The 23910-nt window shown below is 43.3% G+C and overlaps 1 protein-coding gene across 1 annotated transcript in view; it reads left to right on the top strand.

Moving 5' to 3' along the window:
- Positions 1–21173, top strand: part of AOAH (acyloxyacyl hydrolase) — a 208570-nt gene extending 187397 nt beyond the window's left edge. The window contains exons 20-22 of the mRNA XM_040260182.1: positions 40–136; positions 7424–7500; positions 20114–21173. Coding sequence (XP_040116116.1) covers positions 40–136; positions 7424–7500; positions 20114–20242 — 303 coding nt within the window. The 3' untranslated portion in view covers positions 20243–21173. The remainder of the gene's footprint in view (positions 1–39; positions 137–7423; positions 7501–20113) is intronic.
- The last annotated feature ends 2737 nt before the right edge of the window (positions 21174–23910 follow it).

Here is a 23910-nt window from a genome sequence, read left to right on the forward strand (position 1 = left end):
TAGGTTTCATGAAATTCTCCCTGTTTCCTTTGTATTCAGAGAGCAGAACAACTCTCCAAAACGCTGAAAAAAATTGCAACCAGCCAGAAATTTACGAACTTCGACCTTTTCTACTTAGATTTCGACTTCCAAGAAAGTAAGTCTTGCTTGGTTTAGGTATTGACACAAGACAAAAGCAGCAGCCACCGTTCAGAGCCTGCCTGGGCGAGGTGTTTGTTTACAAGCGAACAGGCAGTAGCATGGACAGGGTCACTGTTGCCCATCCTGACACATTAATAGCTCTGAGTATTGGAAGAAATAAAGTATGAGACTCTTTCTGGAAAGGTGGAAGCTTAGCATCACTTCCTTATTTCACCATTATTTTAGAATCCCTGCAGCAATAGAGACAGTGACCAATCGGAAACAGCTCTGGGCTGGGAGCCAACAGGTCAGTGAAATCATCTTGCTTATTCTTGACAGTTTAGTAATGCCCTGCTTATGAATGGGCTAAGGATGAGTGTGACAGGCCTGAGGGATAAGCCCATGTCTCTTCTCATGGGCACTGGATTCCCTAAGGACTCAAAGCAAGGCAGATTCCCAGCCCCCTCACATGATGAAACAAATCAGAGTCTCAAAGGGAGGGACTTCAGATGCCTATGGCAAAATGGACAAACCATATCCCAGCTTTCTGGAAAGAACATTGCTGCTGCTTTTCTAGCACTCTCTCCAAACACTGGGGTCACTGATGAGTGGTCACAAGAAAGCAAGCATGATTACTGGATTTATCCTTTACATCTTGACTCCGAAAAATTATTATCTATTGACTTTAATCCTTCCAGTCCCATTTTCATTTCTAAGTAATTGTTATACGAGACAAAAGCCTCTGTTGTTTGACTGCCAGCTGAGATGATGCTAACGAAAAGCTTTGCAGTATGTGCAAAGGATGGACAATTTCTCCTAAGGAGTTTATCATCTCTATCTCCCCACCCCCAGCTCCCCCAGCCCAAGCATCTGGGATGAAGCAGATGGCCATCATGAATTATCAAATATTGCATTAGCTGACACGTTTTGCATTGTAGACTCTAGTACTTCAATTCTGAACATCTTTTCAACAAGACTGATCTCTCTTAACTAGATTTCCTGCCTAGGTGATACATATTTCCCTCATGGGGAGAGACATTTTGATAAATAACCTCTCATTAAAATGCAGAGTTAAAGCCTCATTAATGAATTCCTAGTGAAAACAAATGTACCACTAAGCAATCTTTGATCATCACCAACCCTGAATGTAGATAAAGTTTTTAAAAATATAATAATGCCTAGCTTTCACTAGAGACTTTCCCATTTCCACAGTAATCTCTAGCTCTGTCATTTGTTATTTTGGGGACTGTTGGAAATTCCCTGAACATTTTCAAACTCTCCTTTCCAGACCTGGAAACAGAGACTGTATCTACATAACAAGTCTTTGTGATGATTGTGTGAAATAATGTATGCTGCTGCTACTGCTAAGTCATGTCAGTCATGTCTGACTCTGTGTGACACCATAGCCCACTAGGCTCCCATCCCTGGGATTCTCCAGGCAAGAACACTGGAGTGGGTTGCTATTTCCTTCTCCAGTGCATGAAAGTGAAAAGTGAAAGTGAAGTCCCTCAGTCGTGTCCGACTCTTCACGACCCCATGGACTGTGGCCTACGAGGCTCCTCTGTCTATGGGATTTCCCAGGCAAGATTACTGGAGTGGGTTGCCATTGCCTTCTCTGAAATAATGTATAATCCTCCTAAATGCCATGCCTAGAACATAACCAGCACCTAAGAAAGAGCACCATTCTCTCATACCGTGGCCACTTAATACACAGCTCAGAATGAACAGGATCCATACAGCAAATGCAGAGCCCTAGGCCCCACTCCTAATTAGGACCTGCCTAATCAGAATCTGTCTGCATCTGGACATAATCCACAGATGATCCATACACTCATTAAAACTTAATCAGTGGGGCTCCGATAATGCTCCAAGATTAAGAACTTAGTCACTTAATCATCACATTTTTACTAAGCCCTCCTATGTGCTGTACAGGTGCTGGGAATATAGTTAACAAAACAGAACAGTCCTTCTCTTCATGAAAGATATAGAGAAAAGAGCTTCCTCCCAGACCCCATCCTTACCAGCATTCCACATGCTTGGAAGCAGAGGTTCCTCAGCACGTTCTTATCCTCAGAGCAGCAGTAAATGCAATTTTAAAGTTTCAGTTAAACTGAACATGCTACATCAACATGGTGATTGATCACCTTACTGAGAAACCTCCTAGGTATCTCTCCTTGTTTGTCAGTTCTCATCAGTAGTTCAAAGAATTTCCTGAAATTGTTTAATTCCCTGATATTGAAGGTCCAGTTTTGGTACAGGGATTTCTTTACCTTCTCCAAATGAGGTTAGTCTCCACTGGAGAAGACCCAGTGGGAGGGAGAGGGGAGACGGAGGAAATGGTACCCTGGGACCTGCCTCTGGAAACATCCAACACAGCATCCCACATTTAATAGCTACATGCCAGCACGTGTGCTTCTGAAAGAGCTGGAATCTCTATCTACTTTTCAGGACGTCTATGGTGACATCTTCACCTACGCTCAATGTTAGACTACTCCAAAAAGAATGCCTGCCTTGAGACTTTAGCATTTTTCCAGGGCAAGCAGAGGGCGCATCCACTCTAGATCCATCTCCATGGATAGCCTCCAATACACACACTCAGTCATGTCCAACTTATAGCCCACCAGGCTCCTCTGTCCATGGAGTTTTCCAGGCAAGAATACTGGAATGGGTTGCCATGCCCTCCTCTGGGGAAATCTTCCCAATCTAGGGATCAAACTCACATCTCTTGTGTCTCCTGCCTTGGCAGGTAGTTTCTTTACCACTGCACCTCCTAGGAAACTCTGTGGAGTCATTTATTAAGTCTGCAGTCTCAGTAGTCCCATGAAAATCTCTGCTCTCATTTCTATACTGCATTTGAGCATCACAAATGTTACTTTCATATGTAATTCACAAGTTTACACTTTGAGATAGAGCAAATGACTGTTGAGGGTCCCTGTCCCTCGAGGGTAGACATGAGACCTGTCTGTTCTCCACTCTGACAGCCTCAGTCCAGCTCCAAAAGATGATTGCTCACCTCAAAGACTTTTTCTGTCTCTTGCTGACTCATCCTCCAACTGGTTATGAACTAAACAGAAGCAGTAATTTTTTTCTCCTTTCCAGAAATGCCAGCTTGAGCAGGTGATATCCTTTTTCTTCATCTCTACCACACCTCCCAAATGGGGGAAGGAAAATGCCACTTGACTGACAAGGCCATTTTTACATTGACACTTTAAATATTCTACCAGCTGCCCTCAGCTTCTAAGACAACTCAATTAGAATAAACCTTGTTCCCCCATGTGTGTTTGTAAAATGACCAATAACCATGAAATCTGACCAGAATTCAGACTTCTCTTTAAGTATCTGCTAATATTGCTGTTTATCAAGGAGCTAGCAAATGTTCTATGAGTCTTCTCCTGTGATTTCTATTGCATCGCTGAAAAACTGGTTATTAGCAAAGTTTTTACTTTACCAAGAAAGAAAATACAGTATGTACCATATCCCAAGAGATCCTTCATGCTGATTCAAGAGCTTTAAATTAGCTGTTCCAAAGAACAAATTGGAATTCATATACCTATTTTTAATTATGGTCCCAGGTAGGAAGAAAACTGATCAATTTACCATAATACCCTGCTTGGACATCCCGCGCCAAAATCAGTCAGGAAGAAATACAGACCACTGTCTACAATTGTATTTATTCTAAAGAGCAAAATTTTACCCTGAGATAAACAAACTAAAAAGGGTCATTCTATCTAACTCTGTCTGGTCATAACACAGGTGAAACCTTAAACTCTTGCCTGTGAGTTACTGACTCTTCCTATAAGTGTTGTAATTCTGATGTCTACAGATATTTAGTGACTGGTAACCCTCAAAGACAGAACCATCATGTGAGAAAATGATCCTGCATTATGAGATCAAACCTCCAAGGGAGTAGAAGGAATGACCATTCCTTTTCATTTAAAAAAGTCATTAATTCTGATGACTGAATTTGTTACATTAAGTATAATATCCATCACCACCTCTCCCTTCCTCTAAAGGAAATAGTTTTTCATTTAGTAGTTAGTTGGAGAAGACTCTTGAGAGTCCCATGGACTGCAAGGAGATCCAAGTAGTCCATTCTGAAGGAGATCAGCCCTGGGATTTCTTTGGAAGGAATGATGCTAAAGCTGAAACTCCAGCACTTTGGCCACTTCATGTGAAGAGTTGACTCATTGGAGGGGACTTTGATGCTGGGAGGGATTGAGGGCAGGAGGAGAAGGGGACGACAGAGGATGAGATGGCTGGATGGCATCACTGACTCGATGGACGTGAGTTTGAGTGAACTCTGGCAGTTGGTGATGGACAGGGAAGCCTGGCGTGCCGCAGTTCATGGGGACGCAAAGAGTCGGACACGACTGAGCAACTGAACTGAACTGAACTGAATGCAGATGAAATTCAAATCAAAATGGAAACAGCCTAGACTAACTTTAAGCTTGGTTAAGACTAGCATTCAGTCACACTAGAGAAAGAAACATGGGTATAAGAAGTCTGGTATTTATAATATGAGGCTCTCAGTAAACATTTCTCTCCAGGAACACCATCTTGGCTTAAACTTATAGGCTCAAATTTGTTTCACTTATGGGCTCAAATTTGCTTTCCACTGTGGGCTCAAATTTGCTTTCCACTGTGGATTTTCCAGCTTTCTAGATCACTGTAATTCCCTTCTGAATGTTCTCTTAGTCAGTAAAGGCACACGTTTAGATTGAATTTGTTGATTAACCTTCTCTGCAAACAAGGAGAGCCAGAAAATCCTGTAAGGAACTTCCTGCTCCCGCTGGATCAGAGGATGTGTCCAGGTCACACCCATGCCTTGCTGTCCATCTTGTTAATACAATCTTCATGTCTTATTCATCCAACCCTACAGCTTCTCAGCAGGCTTTCCGAGGTCTTCACTGGGGCTTGCTTCCTGTTGTCTAACATGGACCAGGAATTACTTAACATTGGATAGAGATTCTTTCTCTCTTTCTTTTCTTTTTCACACTTGTTCAGCATAAGGGAAACCAAACTAAAAATAAAGGGAGAAGCAAGAGAAAGGATGGAAAAGCTCATTGAGAACTTGGGTGAGGTGAAAGAGCACAAGTAGCATAGAAGCAAGGTCACCTCTCCTGCGACAGATAAACTGGGAGGCTGATGTCTTAACCTGGGCTGGACCTTTCTGCATCATTATTGATTTTTGTTTTAGAAACTCTTGGGACTGCAAGACAGGGATAAGGCTGATCATACAGAAGAGCAAAAAGTATGGAGGGGGCTCAGTAATGGGTGACACTGACTTTGAAGAAACCCTTCCAAATGCCTGGTGCTCCATTAAGGGTAATTGGTTAGATGTTCAGATTGGCAGTGACTCGGAGAATCAGCATAAAATTCTAAAGTAGAAAAGTAGGACCCCCAAAAAAAGTGAGTAGGAAAGTGGCCCATCGTCTCCTGGTCAATCAAAGGGAAGAAGGAACAGCCTGAACCAAACACTAGGAACTCGCAGCGGGTAAGCCAGATGAGCAGAGCTGGGCTGGAACAGCATTATGCACCCAGGAGGCCAGCATAGCCCCACAGGTGCTTCAGTTTCAGGTCCAGAGGTTAAGGTGCAGCAGCCAGAATTTAATGTGAAGCAGAAAATATGATTCCAAGATCATGCCTGAAAACCAGAACAGCCAGGCAGACTGAAGCTGGAGCCAGGCAAGCTGGCCCAAGGCTCTGTCTTTCACAGGGTACCTGTGGCCAACTGCAAGAAACTGTTGAGGTCTGCAAGCTGGTTCAGCAGAATAAGTCTTCATAAGGGTTAGTGTGGTTTCAGCATCACTGCAACTCTAAGCTTCCTATCAGAAGATCAGGTATATACTATTCCTTCAGAGAGATACATCATTTACCAGCATGAAGCAGTCTCTCCCTTGGGACCACATATGGAGGACACCGTGGACAATGTCCTTGATTTGAGTGTCACAACAAATGCAAAGGCCATTTTCCAATAGCGGTTTCTTCTAGAACCCTCCAATAAAACCCAGTAAAACACAAAGTTTAAGAGAGTGGCTCAGTGGTGGCCATTCAGGCAGGGAAAAAGCCAACAGGAACTGATAATCCAGTGTAAGACTCCAAACCACCAGCAGGGATTGCCTCCTGTGCTCTGAGAAGGGCAGCAGTATTTGCAGCCCCTCTGGGGACAGGGATTGGACTGCAAGTATAGATGGCCTGGTGTGATATTAGAACTAATTACAAAAGCAGCATAGTATTGATTCAGCTCCAGGGAAGTCCAGCTTCTCTTGTCCAGTCAGAGCCCCTAATAGAATTTTCATTCTTCCCTTGGGGCAAAGGGAGATAAAAAGTTAGGGGTGGGGCAAGAGGGCACAGATCCCTGCCCTTGAGTTTTTGCAGAGTGAGGGGGGAAGACGGAGTAGGAAATGGCAACCCACTCCAGTATTCTTGCCTGGACAATCCCCATGGACAGAGGAACCTGATGAGCTGCAGTCCACGGGTTGCAAAGAGTCAGACACAACCAGGTGACTGAACACATACGCACAAGGAGGGAGGAGCCGGGGGAATCACAGCTGTGCCCACTCCCTTCTCAGGATGCCAGGGAAGTAAGGACACGGTGGGCTATGCTAGTAACGGTAGGTCTCACAGTTTTCTCTCTGGAGGTTTTCTGGGGATTTGAAATTTGCTTGAGAAATCCTTATTGACAATATGATATTACAATGTAGAGTTCGTTGTGCTGTTGTCTTGGGGCAACTGACATTCCTGGGTTTCACCCCTGTTGAAGAACAGTTTTATTGCTGCTCGTCATTTTAAGGCTCATACTGTTTTCTTTGTAGCTATCCTCACTCTATATGTGATGTTGAGATCATTTTATGTAAGTATATTTCTGAGAACTATGTGAGTTTTAATGATGATGGCTTGATATATGCAGGCAGTGTCTGGAAATGGCAACCCATGAAAGGAAAGTTTAGTTTAATAGTTTCCTCTTGTTTCTGAAATTCTGTTCCGGTCACTGGGAAATGAGATGGACTTAAATCAGTGTTGAATATTTTACAGCTCACCTTTCCCTCCCACCCCTCTTACTCTACAAACCACATTCATCCAACACTATCACACGTTTTTCTTCTTGAGTTAAAGGGGGAAAATGATACAATGGAAAGACCACTTCTGTTTAGAAACCCCCAAACTGAAACAACGACTCAGAGGCAGATGTGGCTGGGTAAACATCAGCCCAGAAGGGGAACATCCTTCACAGCCCTTATTCTGGGTGTTGACCACTGCTCGGAAAAGCACGTCTCTAATTCTGTGTGTGTCTGCCCTGCAGTCACGGAGGAGTGGCAAAAGAAAGGTGGGCAGCCCTGGCAGCTCATCGAACCCGTGGATGGATTTCACCCTAATGAGGTAAGAGCAGTCACGTGATGGTTGCTGAAAGTTGGTATTTTTTCATTATAATTAATGCATCCATATGTTCATTTTTATCCTGTTTTATTCCAGAAAGAGTTTGAAGTGATGTACATGCATGTGTAAGATAGAAGATAAACATAAATTAATTTAATATGCATTTTTAAATCAGAGTAAAAGGAAAATGAGATAGAAATGATACCTGGATTCCTGACTTAATGTTTACGATTCATGATTTGTCCCAGAAATTCCTAAGGTACTCCCTGCAAGGACCCACAAAATCAGCTCCAGGCTTTCCAAGGGGCTGATGCAAAGAGAGGCATAAGCCATGGCCTTCAAAAGATAAAAAAAATAAGTACTCAGGAAAAAAAATCAGAAGGATTCCTGGAAATGAGTCCTGTGAGAAATTTCTTCCACAGATCATTCTAGAAAATGAGGAGAATTGTATGAGAGGAGAACAATGTCCTTAACAATATCCTGCAGTAAAAGCTGTTTCCCATCTAGGATTCCAAGGGACAATTCTGGAAAGTAGTTCTGCTCTGGTCTCTTCACAGAGCAAGGAGAGCTGGAAGGCGGGATGCTGTCCCCTCCTGTCCTCATTCTGTCCATTATCCTGGCTGTCGCCAGGGAAGTTCCTCTTTTATCTGTTCTATATATTGGACTTCCTCATAATATCTCTTTATATAGAAATTAGGAAAAGAACCAGGGGTGGGGGTAGCTCTGCCACTTGTTATGTTTTGGTCAGTCAGGCCACACGGAGGCCTGATCATCACCTCAGAAGCGTGAAGAGAACCACGCTGTCCTTCCCTCGAGTTCTAGGTCCCATGAGTACCCGTGGACCCGGCTAAGAGTTATCTCAAAAGAAAAGGAAGGCTGCCACTCCATCAGATAGATGGACAGTGGAGTTCCATAGATTCTGGGTAAATTTTAAAGTGAATATTAAACACCCATGTGTTAAATAGCAACAACCCAAAAAATCTAAGTAATGCACTTCAGAATATCTAAGTTTCCTGTGTTTCACTTGGATATGTTGATCCAAGAGAATCATTGGCTAGAAGCTGCTTAAATATTAGAGTTTGCCCCCTCCCCTCAATGATGTCTGGTTTTAGAATAGTTCACGTGGAGACCTGCTTTCTGGCAGTAATGAGGTAGTTGTTCTTATCATTCTTTGTACATCACAGAATTTTACCCTCTGATTCTACCGAGAACAGGGATGAGAAGAGATGGTCAGATAGGGAGTAATGAGGAAAAACTAAAAAGAAGAGGGTCAAAGACAGCTTTGTTGTATCCCTTGGGACATATCTGTCTGATCTGTCAAAAGAGTATTGTGTCCCTGACTCTTAAAATAGCATTAGGGTTCAAGTTCTGTCAGATTGGGGCTCTTTCTTGCACTCAAATGGTTTCACCAATAACTGATTGTTGTGAACAGAGTCAAAAGCTGAAAATCAGTGTGTGCTATAACCTCAAGTCATTTCTGAGAAATTCGTTCACATGCTGGGAGTGGGTGATAGCGTGGGCCACAGTGGGCGGAGCTATGACTAAAGTGGATGACAATGGAGAGACATGCCTAAAGCCCGCCTACTTATCCTGTATGTTGAGCTGAACAGTTTAGATGGCAAATTGCCATCCGAGAATGTTTACTGAGTGCCTATCCAATATCAAATACAGTGAAGTCAAGGATGAACAAGAAACTATCCCTGCCTGTTAAGGAGATTATAGGATAGAGTGGAGAATGAGAAGTAAACAGATAATTAAATGTAAAGTAGTCAATGCCTCTAATTTGCTAGCACAGATGCTAAAGGAGCATTATGGGAGATGGGATGGAGCAAAGGGGTATGAGAAAAAACTTTTGGAGGAGGGAACTCAGAATTAAGACCATAAACTTGTCAAGTGACAGGAAGAGGGAAGGGGCTGCAGAAAATGTTTTGAGCCAAAGAAGTGCAAGGGCAAGGACCTGAATACAAAAGAAAGCACAGCACATTGGAGGAAATAAAAGTGTTTCAGTGTGGCTGAGACACAGAGTGGAGCGAAGAGAGAGGGATCAAGAGAGAGATTTAGGGACAGATCACATAGGGTCTGTATGGGATTTGACCTTTCAGCTATGGAGAATGGGGAGCCACTGAAGGTTTTTTCAGCAAGAAGGAAAAATACCCAGACTTAGGGCTTCCCTCCTGGCTCAAATGGTAAAGAATCTGCCTGCAATGTGGAAGACCTGGGTTCAGTCCCTGGGTCGGGAAGATCCCCTGGAGAAGGGCATGACAGTCCGCTCCAGTATTCTTGCCTGGAGAATCCCATGGACAGAAGAGCCCGGCGGGCTACAGTCCATGGGGTCGGGCAAAGAATCAGATATGACTAAGCGACTAACACTTTCACTTCTTTCACTTTGTGCTCTAAAAAGATACCTGAGGTGGCAGCATGGAGAATGGTTTTGTCCAGAGGGAGGGAGACCTGTTTGGAGGACACTTTTGTGTGGGAGAGTGTGGTGGCTGAACAGAGATAGTGAGAGTGGGAGAGAGAAAGCCTCTATTGGAGTGATTCAGTTAAATCAACAGAACATGGTTCTTTATTGGATGTAAAGGTGAAGGAGAAAGGAATGCTAAGCATGATACTTCTTTTGTGAATTGGGAAATTGGATAGATGATTCCATTGCCTGCTGAGATCAAGAACACCTTTAGGGGGATAGGGTGGTTTGAGGAGGCGTTAGTAAAAGTTAGTAAAAGTTTAAAGATCCTATAGGATGTCTCTGCAGCAAGCTCAGGAAGGGATCTGAGCTGTAGATACAGATGTGAGCAGCATCAGGACACAGTTGTGACTTGAAGCCTTTAAGGGAGCCTCTGAATGTCCCTATATACTCTCCTCCCAATGGCGTGCCCTATATCAGAAGCCATGTAAATGGATTCTTCTAGACCAGGGGGAAGCGAGAGGAATCCACCCCTTTTACATCTTGAAAGAGCTGGTTGGTCAAGGCTGAGTTGCAGGACCTCATGTTGATGGCACAGACACAATACCAATGAAAAGAGTAGCCATGAACCTTTGTCCAGAGCCCCTCACCAGTTCCTGTACATCTGAGAAAGACAGTTGCTACTGGCCCCTCACCACCAAGAGGGGAGCAGGCTTTATTTTATTGGCCTATTTATTTCTAAAACCCTGCTAGAGAAGCAGAAGGGGACAGTATATAATCACTATTGATTCAACTGTTCCAATTTTCTCAGAGAGACAAGTGTAATTAAGTATAAACACAGATTTTGTTGAAAAGTTCAAATTTATGATAGATATTAATTTTTGAGCCAGATTATATTCACCATCTAAGTGAAAGTAGGCAAATATTAAAAAAAAGCCTTATATACTAATAATCACTTCTTTATCTCATTTCCAAAATGTAGAACAGAATTTTAAGAAATACCTTCTTCATTTTAAGGGGGTAATGGGACTAGAAGAGTATAATGCCAGACCTGCTGATTGAATGGATTTCATGAGTAGGAAGGAGATAACTCACAAAATTAGACACCTGGACGTAGAGTGGTGAAAATACCAAGTCAAGGAACTCAAAGAAAGGAGAAGATTCAGTTCAGTTCAGTCGCTTGTTGTGTCCAACTCTTTGTGATCACATGGACCACAGCAGCCAGGCCTCCCTATTTATCACCAACTCCCAGAGTTTACCCAAACTCATGTGCATTGAGTCAGTGATGCCATCCAACTATCTCATCCTCTGTCATCCCCTTCTCCTGCCCCCAATCTTTCCCAGCATCAGGGTCTTTTCCAATGAGTCAATTCTTTACATCAGGTGGCCAAAGTATTGGAGTTTCAACTTCAGCATCAGTCCTTCCAAAGAACACCCAGGACTGATCTCCTTTAGAATGGACTGGTTGGACCTCCTTGCAGTCCAAGGGACTCTCAAGAGTCTTCTCCAACACCACAATTCAAAAGCATCAATTCTTTGGCACTCAGTTTTCTTTATAGTCCAACTCTCACATCCATACATGACCACTGGAAAAACCATAGCCTTGACTAGATGGACCTTTCTTGGCAAAGTAATGTTTCTGTTTTTTAATATGCTGTCTAGTTTGGTCATAACTTTTCTCCCAAGGAGGATGCATCTTTTAATTTCATGGTGGCAGTCACCATCTGCAGAGATTTTAGACCCCAAAAATAAAGTCATCCACTATTTCCACTGTTTCCCCATCTATTTCCCATGAAGTGATGGGACCGGATGCCATGATCTTCGTTTTCTGAATTTTGAGCTTTAAGCCAACTTTTTCACTCTCCTCTTTCACTTTCATCAAGAAGCTCTTTAGTTCCTCTTCACTTTCTGCCATAAGGGTGGTGTCATCTGCAAATCTGAGGTTATTGAGGTTTCTCCTGACAGTCTTGATTCCAGCTTGTGCTTCATCCAGCCCAGTGTTTCTCATGATGTACTCTGCATGGAAGTTAAATAAGCAGGGAGACAATATACAACCTTGACGTACTCCTTTTCCTATTTGGAACCAGTCTGTTGTTCCATGCCCAGTTCTAACTGTTGCTTCCTGACCTGCATATAGGTTTCTCAAGAGGCAGGTCAGGTGGTCTGGTATTCCCATCTCTTTCAGAATTCTCCACAGCTTATTGTGATCCACACAGTCAAAGGCTTTGGCATAGTCAATAAAGCAGAAATAAATGTCTTTCTGGCACTCTCTTGCTTTTTTGATAATCCAGTGAATGTTGGCAATTTGATCTCTGGTTCCTCTACCTTTTCTAAAGCCAGCTTGAACATCTGGAAGTTCGCGGTTCACGTATTGCTGAAGCCTGGCTTGAAGAATTTTGAGCATTACTTTACTGGCGTGTGAGATGAGGACAATTGTTTGGTAGTTTGAGCATTCTTTAGCATTGCCTTTCTTTGGGATTGGAATGAAAACTGACCTTTTCCAGTCCTGTGGCCACTGCTGAGTTTTCCAAATTTGCTGGCATATTGAGTGTAGTACTTTCACAGCATCATCTTTTAGGATTTGAAATAGCTCAACCGGAATTCCATCACCTCCACTAGCTTTGTTCATAGTGATGCTTCCTAAGGCTCACTTGACTTCACATTCCAGGATGTCTGGCTCTAGATGAGTGATCACACCATCGTGATTATCTGGGTCATGAAGATCTTTTTGGTACAGTTCTTCTGTGTATTCTTGCCACCTCTTCTTAATATCTTCTGCTTCTGTTAGGTCCATGCCATTTCTTTCCTTTATTGAGCCCATCTTTGCATGAAATATTCCCTTGGTATCTCTAATTATCTTAAAGAGATCTCTAGTCTTTCCCATTCTATTGTTTTCCTCTATTTATTTGCACTGATCATTGAGGAAGCCTTTTTTTTTTTAATCTCTCCTTGCTATTCTTTGGAACTCTGCATTCAAATGGGTGTGTCTTTCCTTCTCTCCTTTGCTTTTTGCTTCTCTTCTTTTCACAGCTATTTGTTAAGTCCTCCTCAGACAGCCATTTTGCTTTTTTGCATTTCTTTTCCATGGGGATGGTCTTGATCCCTGTCTCCTGTACAATGTCATGAACTTCTGTCAATAGCTCATCAGGCACTCTATCTATCAGATCTAGTCCCTTAAATCTATTTCTCACTTCCACTGTATAGTCATAAGGGATTTGATTTAGGTCATACCTGAATGGTCTAGTGGTTTTCCTTACTTTCTTCAATTTAAGTCTGAAATTGGCAATAAGGAGTTCATGATCTGAGCCACAGTCAGCCCTTGGTCTTGTTTTTGCTGACTGTATAGAGCTTCTCCATCTTTGGCTGCAAAGAATATAATCAATCTGATTTTGGTTTGACCATCTGGTGATGTCCATGTGTAGAGTCTTCTCTTGTGTTATTGAAAGAGGGTCTTTGCTATGACCAGTGTATTCTCTTGGCAAAACTCTATTAGCCTTTGCCCTGCTTCTTTCTGTACTCCAAGGCCAAATTTGCCTGTTACTCCAGGTGTTTCTTGACTTCCTACTTTTGCATTCCAGTCCCCGATAATGAAAAGGACATCTTTTTTGGGTGTTAGTTCTAAAAGGTCTTGTAGATCTTCATAGAAGTGTTCAACTTCAGCTTCTTCAACATTACTGGTTGGTACATAGACTTGGATTACCATGATATTGAATGGTCTGCCTTGGAAATGAACAGAAATCATTCTGTTGTTTTTGAGATTGCATCCAAGTACTGCATTTCGGACTCTTTTGTTGACCATGATGGCTACTCCATTCTAAGGTATTCCTGCCCACAGTAGTAGATATAATGGTCACCTGAGTTAAATTCACCCATTCCAGTCCATTTTAGTTTGCTGATTGCTAGAATGTTGGCATTCACTCTTGCCATCTCCTGTTTGACCACTCCCAATTTGCCTTGATTCATGGACCTAACATTCCAGGTTTCTATGCAATATTGCTCTTTACAGCATCAGACCTTGCTTCTATCACCAGTCCTATCCACAACTGGGTGTTATTTTTGCTTTGGCTCTGTCCCTTCATTCTTTCTGGAGTTATTTCTCCACTGATCTCCAGTAGCATATTTGGCACCTACCCACCTGGGGAGTTCATCTTTTAGTGTCCTATCTTTTTGCCTTTGCATACTGTTCACAGGGTTCTCAGTGGAAGAATACTGAAGTGGCTTGCCATTCCCTTCTCCAGTGGACCACATTTTGTCAGGAGAAGATTGGAACATTCTAAATTTGGGGTACCTGCACTATATCCAGTCACTAGATCAAGTTTGTGAGTTCTGATCTCAGGAGAGGGGTCTGGCCTGGAGACACAGATTTGGGAATCACCTGCTTCTAGTTGAGAGTTAGAGACACTGGCAGGGATGAGGTTGGCCCAAGGGATCAAATTATGAAGAAAAAGTAAAGATCAAACAGGATTAAGATTGAGAAGGTGTTTTAGTTGTCTACTGTTGCATACCAAACGATTTTAAAACCATGCACATTAGTTATCTGGCATTTTCTGTGGCCAGGAATCTAGGCAACATGGGTTAACTGGGTATCCTGCTCCACTGTCTCTCCCAGGTTGCTATCAAGGTGTCTGCCAGGGCTGGGTGTCATTTGAAAGCTTAACTTGGATCTGCCTCCAAGTTCATATGCAGAATTTAGTTCCTTGAGGCTTGTGGAACTAAAATGTTGCTAGCAACAGTTCCTAGCTGGCTGTTGCTCAGAGGCCACCTGAGTGACCTGTTTCATCAGTGAGTACCAAACGGCAACAGAGAGTATCTGCCAGCAAGACCGAAGTCACAGTGGTACACAACCTAATCTCAGAGTAACGTTCCATCACCTTTGCCATATCCTAGAAGTTAAAAGCAAGTGTCAAGTTCCACCACACTCAAAGGAGAGGGATTACACAGGTGTGACTGCCATGAAGCAGGAACTATTGGCCCTCCCAGCAGGACCCACTGCAAGGAAGACCTGGGAGATCACTAGATGCCTCCGGAGACAGCTGATGTAGCAGAGAGTTGGGAATAGCAGTCAAACTACTGACAAAATGCAAAGAAAGTTTGTCCTAGAAAAGAAATATCATGGTAAAGACCCAAGACCCAGATTTGTGGCCTGTGGAAGGTGCAGCAATTCTATATGTTCAACATCTACCTTTTAAAATCTTTGCAAAGTTAAATATCTGAAAAGGCACTCAAAACATCTCTGAGTCTAAAATCAGACAATAGTAAACAGGAAATGTTGAAAGAATCACAAACATACCAAGTCCAGTTTTCTTGGCTATGCTGAGACTCTCTACTTAAACATTCCTGACACCTCCTGCCTTTAGAAACTCCATCCAACAAAGTCTCTGCAAAACAGCCTCATCTCTTATCAGGCAAGGAGCAACTCAAACCAACCTCTTCAAATTCTCCCTGCAGGCAGTGAATCTTCCATGACACCAACTCCCTCTTCTTTCTTGAGCCCTGACCCATTTACACTGCTGGAAGCAAACATCTATATATATATAATCAGTAGGTTGGCTTTAAATAAGTTTAATAGCCTCTAGATCTTTATTTGTCTCAACAAGTAAGTCCCTGGGACTCCAGGTCCATGGCAGACTTGTGGAGTCCCTCAAAGAAGGCATCTCTGCTGGCAGTGGGGAAAGAGAAGAGAAAGGGCCTTCTGGCCAGGAAACCCTCCAATAGCAGTCATTTAGGCTGGTCACCCAGGAATGAAGGGCCATGTTTGGTCAGTTTGCTTTATACACCAGCTGGCAGCAGTGGTTTGAGTGGTGACACACTGAATCAGCACAGACGGGCTGCAGCTGGAAACTTACATTTTTCCTTAAATGTTTTAGAATACATCTCATACCACTATCACATTGTAAGCTTACAAATTTAAAATTAATTGGGAACAAAAGCAACCAGGTCCAATAGATTGTGTTTCTGAGCAGATTAAGAGGCCAGAGAAATAAAACCGTGCCTTCCCTGTGGTGAGGGCTTCCCTGCAGGCATTTAAAATCAATCTTACCAAGATAGACTGGATGTGTTCTTCCTACAGAAAGAATAAATTCAGAGATTTTTCATTTTGGTCTGGTAGAACTCCAGTGTTAAATTTAGCAATTTAAAATGTTGTCATAAATTGTTGGTGAAGTCTATATAATCTTGCTCTGAATTGCGAGAATTTATTCTTTAAAAATATTACAAAAAGGAAACAACAAAATTCTGTAATGTAATTATCCTTCAATTAAAAAGTAAATAAATTAAATATATATATATATACATTACAAAAAGGTAGTTACTGTTTAGGGTTTGTTTTTATGGTTGTCTTACTAAAGAGTTACATTTTTGTAACAAAGTATATACAAATATCTTCTGAAGTGGGAGTGTGGAGGAATCTCAGATGATGTCCAGCTATGACCACTGCTGGGCTTCTATCATGCCTGCATATGTGAGCAGATCATGAGCATGTGGGCTGAATCTGGCATGGTATATTTGCCTGGAGGACCAGTACAGCCTGGGGAAGAACTCATCATAAGTACAAATATGGTTAGGCAAAGAAATGTGGCTCAATTTTAACTTGTCATCAGAAGGGAGAGCAATTCTAAAAACCACATGATGGCTGTCACCAAGGACTGAATCAAGAAACAGCACCAAGTCCCCACCCTCCAACTCCCCTCTCCATGGACTCATGCCCGAATCCTAGGGAGAACAAAGGCTGCAAGTAAAAACTGAGAAAGCTGCTCACTTAAATACATAAAACAATGGGAAGTTAAGTTACCCTGCTTGGTCACCCCTTCTGTGAGAGTTTCAAAGAGGAAACTTTGCAGTGGGCCAACAATCATCACATAGTTTTGCTACCCTGAGGGCTTCTGCAGCAGGCAGATGAGTGGATGACAGTGCCCCACCTAAGCGCTGGGGCTGCAGAGAGGCCTGCAGACCAGCACCAGTGCCCATGTGATATGGACTTACCCAGAGTAAGGGCCGCACTGCTGGAACTGAGTGGCACCTGGACAAGAGCAGCAGTGCCCTGGTGGCAACCGTCTGGACTCTGCAGCTGGGGCCCTGCGAGAGCACAGGCAGCTGGGTCACTGCCGAGGAAGAGACAAGGAAGAGCCGACCCTGTTCACCACAACATTCCACTTACCCAGGACCCTATGTCCCCTAGCTTTCTGCTGGACCAGTTTCATTCCATGCACGTGTCTAGCAGGGGTAGTGAATGAGGCAGCCTGTGAATCCACCCTGGGCTGCAGATGTACGCACCGGCAGCAGGAAACTGTCTCTGCCCCTGTCCTGAGGACAGATGTTAGGGAGATGTGTGGCAAGAATCTCTATCGGTGAAATAAATTAGTTTACATCTATCTGATGGAGTATAGTGCCATGAATAAAAATGATAGAGATCTACTTTCAGTGACATGGAAATAGGTTTGTAATATAGAACAAATTAATAAAAGCAGATTAAAGATGGGTGGGATGATTACTCAACTGAATGCATTTGTCAACACTCATGGAACTGTTTACCAAAAAGAGTTAATTTTACTGTGTGTTAATTATTTCTCAAAAAGAGCAGATTATAAAATATTTAGAGGGATCCAGTGTGTGCATGTGTGTGGCTCAGAAGGTTCAATGCTGACAGTGACTCTCTATTCAATTAAGATGCGTTGTATCCTGTTTTCCTTTTTGCTTAACTGTCTTTTAAATTTTTTCTCAGCTGAATAGGTATTGCATTAATATTTTAAATTGTGAATAGGGAAGCACAAAAGATATTTGTGTTCAAGGACCAGCTCATCCGGGGTAATAAGGATAGCTGAGCCTTGTCCTGAACAGTGTATGATGGGAGTTACCAGAGAAGGTTGGTTTTAAGAAGCTCATAGTAGGTGCTCAGTACACGTTTCTCAGACAAATGAATAATTATAGTGGGTCATTTTATCACAAATGTCTAGTTTAGTAATAATGATGCCACTTTCATTTTAGATCCAAAATATCAGCAGTGCACACTCATGAATATTTTAATCTCCATTAGAGTGACAGCGAACTAATTGCTTTCAAACCAAACAGCTAGCCATACTCAACAGTTCTTTCCTGTTAACTTTCCTCCACTTATCCTCATCCCCATCTCCTCCCTTATTAATTCAGACTGGGAAATAAATGACCACAAATACTTTGGTACCACATAATTATTAGGAAGACTGCTTAGATATATCAAGGTAAAATGCAAAAACCAAAAAATAAGAACCCGTAATTTTCCACAGACCTAGAAGGAGGCTACTCTGTTGAGAAGTGGCAGGAAAAACAGTCTGAAAACAGTCCTCTTTTTTGAAAAAAACACTGACTGCTTTAGTGTGTGAGAGATGATCAGATCTTCCAGTAAACCTGCTGGCCTGACAGCCTCTTTAGGTCTGAGAGAGTGTGTGTGTGTGTGTGTGTGTGTGTGTGTGTTTCATGTAGTACATGGTAGTGGCAGGTGGGGTGTGTGTGTGTTAGACACCACACAGAAATAATCAAGGTTCCATTGGGGATGGATGGAATTTGGGATCCACCTCAGAAAGCTCAGAATGTATTAAAATACCAAGGATGTTTAATATATCAACTCAACCAGTTCTAGTTTTTTTTCTAAGTGCTAAAATCTTATGCACAGTTTAGACCCAGATAAGTCATTAGATCATTCACTCATTTTGCAAACGAGAGAATTTCAGCCCAGAGAGTAGAAGAGGGCTGCCCACATCCACAGGAAGCTGGCAGCACTACTTACTGGCAGGATGAACAGGATGTGCCCTTTGAAGACAATGTCCATGTGCTTCTGAATAAGTCAGAGACATCACTGAGCATCCGCGCTGAACAATATGTTCCCCTCTGAAGCCTTCAGCAATCACATTCCTCTATTCATTCAGCTTTAACCACCCCGTACCCAACCCCAGGGAGATGTAGCCATCTGGGGCCTGAAGGCTTGTCCAAGCCCCATTTGCTAAATGAAGGCATTATCTGCAGAGAAAGACTCCTCATCAAAGACATGTTAATGACAAGCCAGAGGACTGAACACCAAGAACGGATCCTGGTGACATTGTGAATAAAGGGACATACAACAATGGAACCAGCGAGTGGGCATTGGGCTGGGAGAGCAGGGACAGACCTGTGAGTTAAGTCTGTACATTCCTCACCCTGGCACTCCAGCCACACTCTTCATGCCCACAGCCCACCAGGGCACCCATTCAGCCTCAAGTCCCAGGCACCCCTGGGTCCCCACCCACGGGCCATTCTCTTCTGTGCCTCTGAGCTTTTGTGTTTGCTGCACCCTCCATCATGTATACTACTTCCTTCTGGATCCATCTGGTGAATTCCTCCTTGAAAATTCAGCTCAGCTATCACACTCTTCAGAGAGGACCTATCCTTTGCTCCCACCCAGCAGAGTTGCCACCTCTCCCCCTTCCAGGCATGAGCACCCCTCACAGCCCTCCCTGTGGCTTTGGTAGCATCATTCTGCAAGTCTCAGTCCCTCACTAGACTGGGAGTTCCTTGAAGGAAGGATTCATCCTGTTTATCTCCAAAACCCAGGCCTTAGGCCTGTAGTAAGTGTTAGCTGTCCACGGGTAAGTGAATAAATGGCTTTCTGAGAAAGTATATTTGCTGTCTTTTACCAAATACAAATTTCCACAAAGGTAGCAGCTTAAAACAATACATACTTGGTTCAGTTTCTGTGGGTCAGAAGTGCTGGCACAGTTTTACTGGGCTCCCTGCTTAGGATTTCACAGACTAACATCTGCGTTCTCACTTGGAGACAACTGGGGAAGATTTGATTCCATACCCACTTGGGTTGTTGGCAGAATTTATTTCCTTGTGGCTGTAGGACTGAAGACCCAACTTCTTACTAGATATAAGCTAGAGGCCACCCTCTGCTCCCTGCCATGTGGCTTCTAACTTCATCAGCCCAGCAAGGAGGGTCTCAAGAGCAAGTCTGCCAGCAAAGCAGAGTCATAGATAACGCTACAGTCACTGAAAGGACATCCTTTATTGTGCTCTGTTGCTTAGAACCAGGTGATAGGTTCCACCCACATCAAAGGAAGGGGATCATACGAAGACTCAAAGGTAGGAATCCTTGGGAGCCAGCCTAAGGTCTGCCCACCACTCAAAGAATAGAGTAAATCTTGCCGATAAGTTCTTTGGTATAATCCCCCTTTTCCTTTTCTTTTGGGTTCTTGCTTGCAGGTGGTTTCACAGCTGTTGGCAGATCGCTTCTGGAAGAAGATGCAGTACCGGTGGCCTCACGTCCTGGGAAAGGAGAATCCATTCAATCCCCAGATTGAGCAGGTGTTTGGAGACCAAGGGGGGCACTGAGGCCCCAAGGACATGTGCTTCTGGGGTGGCAGCAACTTGGGTAAACTCATTCAACAAACGGTTATAGGGGCTGCTTGTCACAAACACAAAATTAGGTACAATTTAAATACTTATTTAGAATGAGAGAAGAAATCACAACAAATTACAAATTTTTAGAAGTTAACAAATATAAGCTCCACAAAGACTAGGGGAAAAATGACAACTTTTCTTTCTTTAAAAGATTTTCTTACATTCTTTGGCTACATAATCTGATTCCTTCTTCCTATAATAATGATTTTGTAATATGGTTGTTTATAGATAGAAATTGTTTTTTTCTTATTATTGATAGTTTAGAAGAGTTTCTTTCAGCTACACAACTCATCACTGGTAAAGCTGTATAAATTTCTAGGATGGTTTTCAAAATGGGAAGACCTCGATCAAATTTCTCTTGTGGAGGAGTCATTAAAGACACACACCCTATTTGTCGTGCTGGTAAAGCTCTGTGTTCATATAAGCACACATACAAGAATTTTGATGAATTCTGTTGCACATCCTTCTCATCCGTGTGTCACTTTCCCGGTGCTGATGGATCTGGGGGTCAGTGTCTGTGTGCCACCAGCACTCTACCTCAGAGCAGGCCTGCCTTTCTACATTCTGCCCTTAGGAGCTTGCTTGGCACAGCCCAAAGAGTGGGCCAGCTCTGGCCAGGGTTCTCAGGGGCCGGGGAATAAAAAGCTCCAGCCTCTTCGATTACTGCTCAGTTTGGGGATGTATTCTGTGTGCTTCTCAGGGGGTCTCAACAAAATCAGCCTCCTCTGCTCACAGGAGCCATCGCCTTACATAACTCTTCTTCCTTCCTTCTGTCACTCTCCTTGCTTGTGTGATCACTCCCCAAATAAACCGCCTGCACCCCAATTTTTATCTTAATAAAGATGAAATTATAATGACAGTATGTGTAAATTGTGTCTGCTTTATTACTTTACTATTTTTAATTATTTATTCCTGATAGGGAGACACTTCTCTTTTGTCCAGGCACCAGCATGAACCACATCTTGCAATCATCATATCCATGATTGGAAGACCTTACCCCAGACTAGCTCCCAGTTTGTGCATTTCACACCTCATTTCTCCTCCGTGATCCACATACTTCCCGTGCCAGGAGCTATAGTACACTTTCTCCTCCTGTGATCTGACCGCTAGCCCGGCACTTTGTCTCCATGCTGGTGGACAGTAGGAGCGTACCTGGAAGTCCTTCCTGCCCCCAGGATGGCTGGCAGTAACCTGCACAGAAATAACAGCTAACCACATACATAGTGCAACCTAAATGTATCTCCATTTCAACTTCCCCAAAATTCCCATGGCTTTTCCAGAGCCACCAGATAAAAGGGAAATTGTGATGGAGAGGAATATGTTTAAAATATCTTACTTTTGCCAATTTTACAAAGCATAGGACCCTGTGAACTCATTGTTGGGGCCCCTTCCAGGGCTTTGGAAGAAACTCTAAAACTTAATCTTTCTTAGACTTATGGTAAATCCACCCCTGCTCACAAGATTAATCTGCCAGGTTTGTGTGAGCTTCAGTTTGGAGGGCCAACACACTTAAAATATTGTCAACCCATTAATTTCTGTCACCTGAGTAGGATCCTTGGCTCAGAATGACCAGCACATGTCCTCAGGAGGTAGATCAGAAGGGAACCAAGAAGCCCTCAGGAGGCTGCTTGTTTGAAGCAGGAAATACAAACTTGGAGAATAAAGATGTGAGGTGTTGGGCTGTGGTGGTGGTTTCCGACTCTTGCGACCCCATGGACTGGAGCCCACCAGGCTCCTCTGTCCGTGAGATTTTCCAGGCAAGAAAACTGGAGTGGGTTGCCATTTCCTTCTCCAGGGGATCTTCAGGACCCAGGAATTGAACCCAGGTCTCCTGCATTGCAGGCAGACTCCTGCATTGCAGGCAGATTCTTTACCCACTGAGCTATAAGAGAACTCGGAGAATAGATTAAAGATGTGAGGTGTTGGGCTGTGGACACCTGGTATACCTGTCTCCTCCTGGTTCTGATGTTTCAACATTTCATCTTACTTCTAGGCACTAAAATACCAACACTCATGTTGTTTTGTTATTGTTTTTTTTTTTTTAATCTGAAATCTAAATCATTCAGTCTCAAAATATACCCAGAGAACACTGCACTAAAATTCTGTATTCCTTTAGAAAGAATTCTATTCAATCCCCTCTGTTTAAAATGCTTCCAAGTTACTTCATTGCTATTCTAATTTTTATTTCCCAGAGTACCAGTGAAGTTGATCATCTTGTATTGCTTTTGCTGTTGTTGGGGGCATGGAGAATTCATTTTAGGCCTTGATCTTTTTCCAGAAGGCCCTGAAGGAACAGAGTTATTTTATTGGGGTAAACTAGAAGAGGGTATAGGGAGACTTAGAGGGTCCAGGGAGGGGGTTCCCAGGGAGGATTGTCCTGAGTCTGATCACCTCCTGTCTCCCACCCCAGATGTCATCTTTGTCCTTGCTCCTTTTTCCTGTTTAAATTCTCTTAGAGACTGAATTCCCACCTTAGGGATTATTTAACCAGTTCCACCTTTCTCATTCTCCATGTGAACCAGTTCAGATGGGAGAATGGAGGCCCCTGGGTTCTGAGCCCTGGCCTCCTTCCCGGGCACAGCACCAAGAAGCCAAAGGATGGGAGAAGATGGTACTCCTTTCTCACAAATACTGCACAAAATAAATACTAGGTATCACTACTGTCTCCATAAGAACTGGACTCCCAAGTCAGGTCCGCTCCCCTGGACTGGGAGTCCAGAGGGAGGCGTGTCCACTTAGGGACTTAGGGCTGCTCTATATGCTCTAACCCAGACGTGTGCTTTCTCTGAGATCCAGCTGTGCCTTTCTCTCTGGCGTGGGGCTCTCTCGTCCTTGTGAGGTGCTGTGTGTGCTTCTGATGACCTCTGAGTGTCCAGAATTTATCGTGGCGCCATGGGGGACAGCGTCTATCCCACCTTTCTGTTCTGGTGTCCCCTTGGGCTGCTACCATCAGCCTCCAGTGTTTCAGAATCATAGGATGTGGGTGCTGCCCTCTGAGAGGCACCCTCTTTATTGGGGTGGCTGGCACCCCTCTCCATGCCCTTCCCCCATCCTGGAGTGACCTCCTAGAGACAAGCACCTGAACCTGAACAGAAGCTCCACGAGATGAGAACCTGGCCAGTCAGGTTCACTCTGTACGCACAGCCCTCCAATACCCGTCCATGAAGAGGTGCTCGATAAGTACTACTGAGTCAAAGAATGAATGAGATATTAGAGTCGCTCTCCAGGATACACTTCCTCATATCTTGCTGTTTAGGCGGAAAAAAGGAGCATTTTTCTGCCACATTTGAGTTAGTCCCATTGAATCACACTCCTTTTGGTGAGAAAGGTAAAAAAGAAAAGCAATCAACACAGGGAATGCTTTCCTTTCTGGGCCCCCTTGGTGGGGAGGCATGATCTTCATCTAAACACCCCAATACTATATTGTCATTTGTTTCTCCTTTGTTCAGATTAAAGAACTTCTCTCACCCTTTGCTACTGAAATTTGGTTCATTTTCCACATAAATAATTATCAAGAACTTCTATCCCCCCTTTCTGGGCATTTTTCATTTGGTAGAGACTTTTGGGTTCAGGCTCTCATGGAAAAATAAAATCAGACC

Source organism: Oryx dammah, unplaced genomic scaffold (assembly GCF_014754425.2).
Source record: "Oryx dammah isolate SB20612 unplaced genomic scaffold, SCBI_Odam_1.1 HiC_scaffold_18, whole genome shotgun sequence".
Classification (NCBI taxonomy): domain Eukaryota; kingdom Metazoa; phylum Chordata; class Mammalia; order Artiodactyla; family Bovidae; genus Oryx; species Oryx dammah.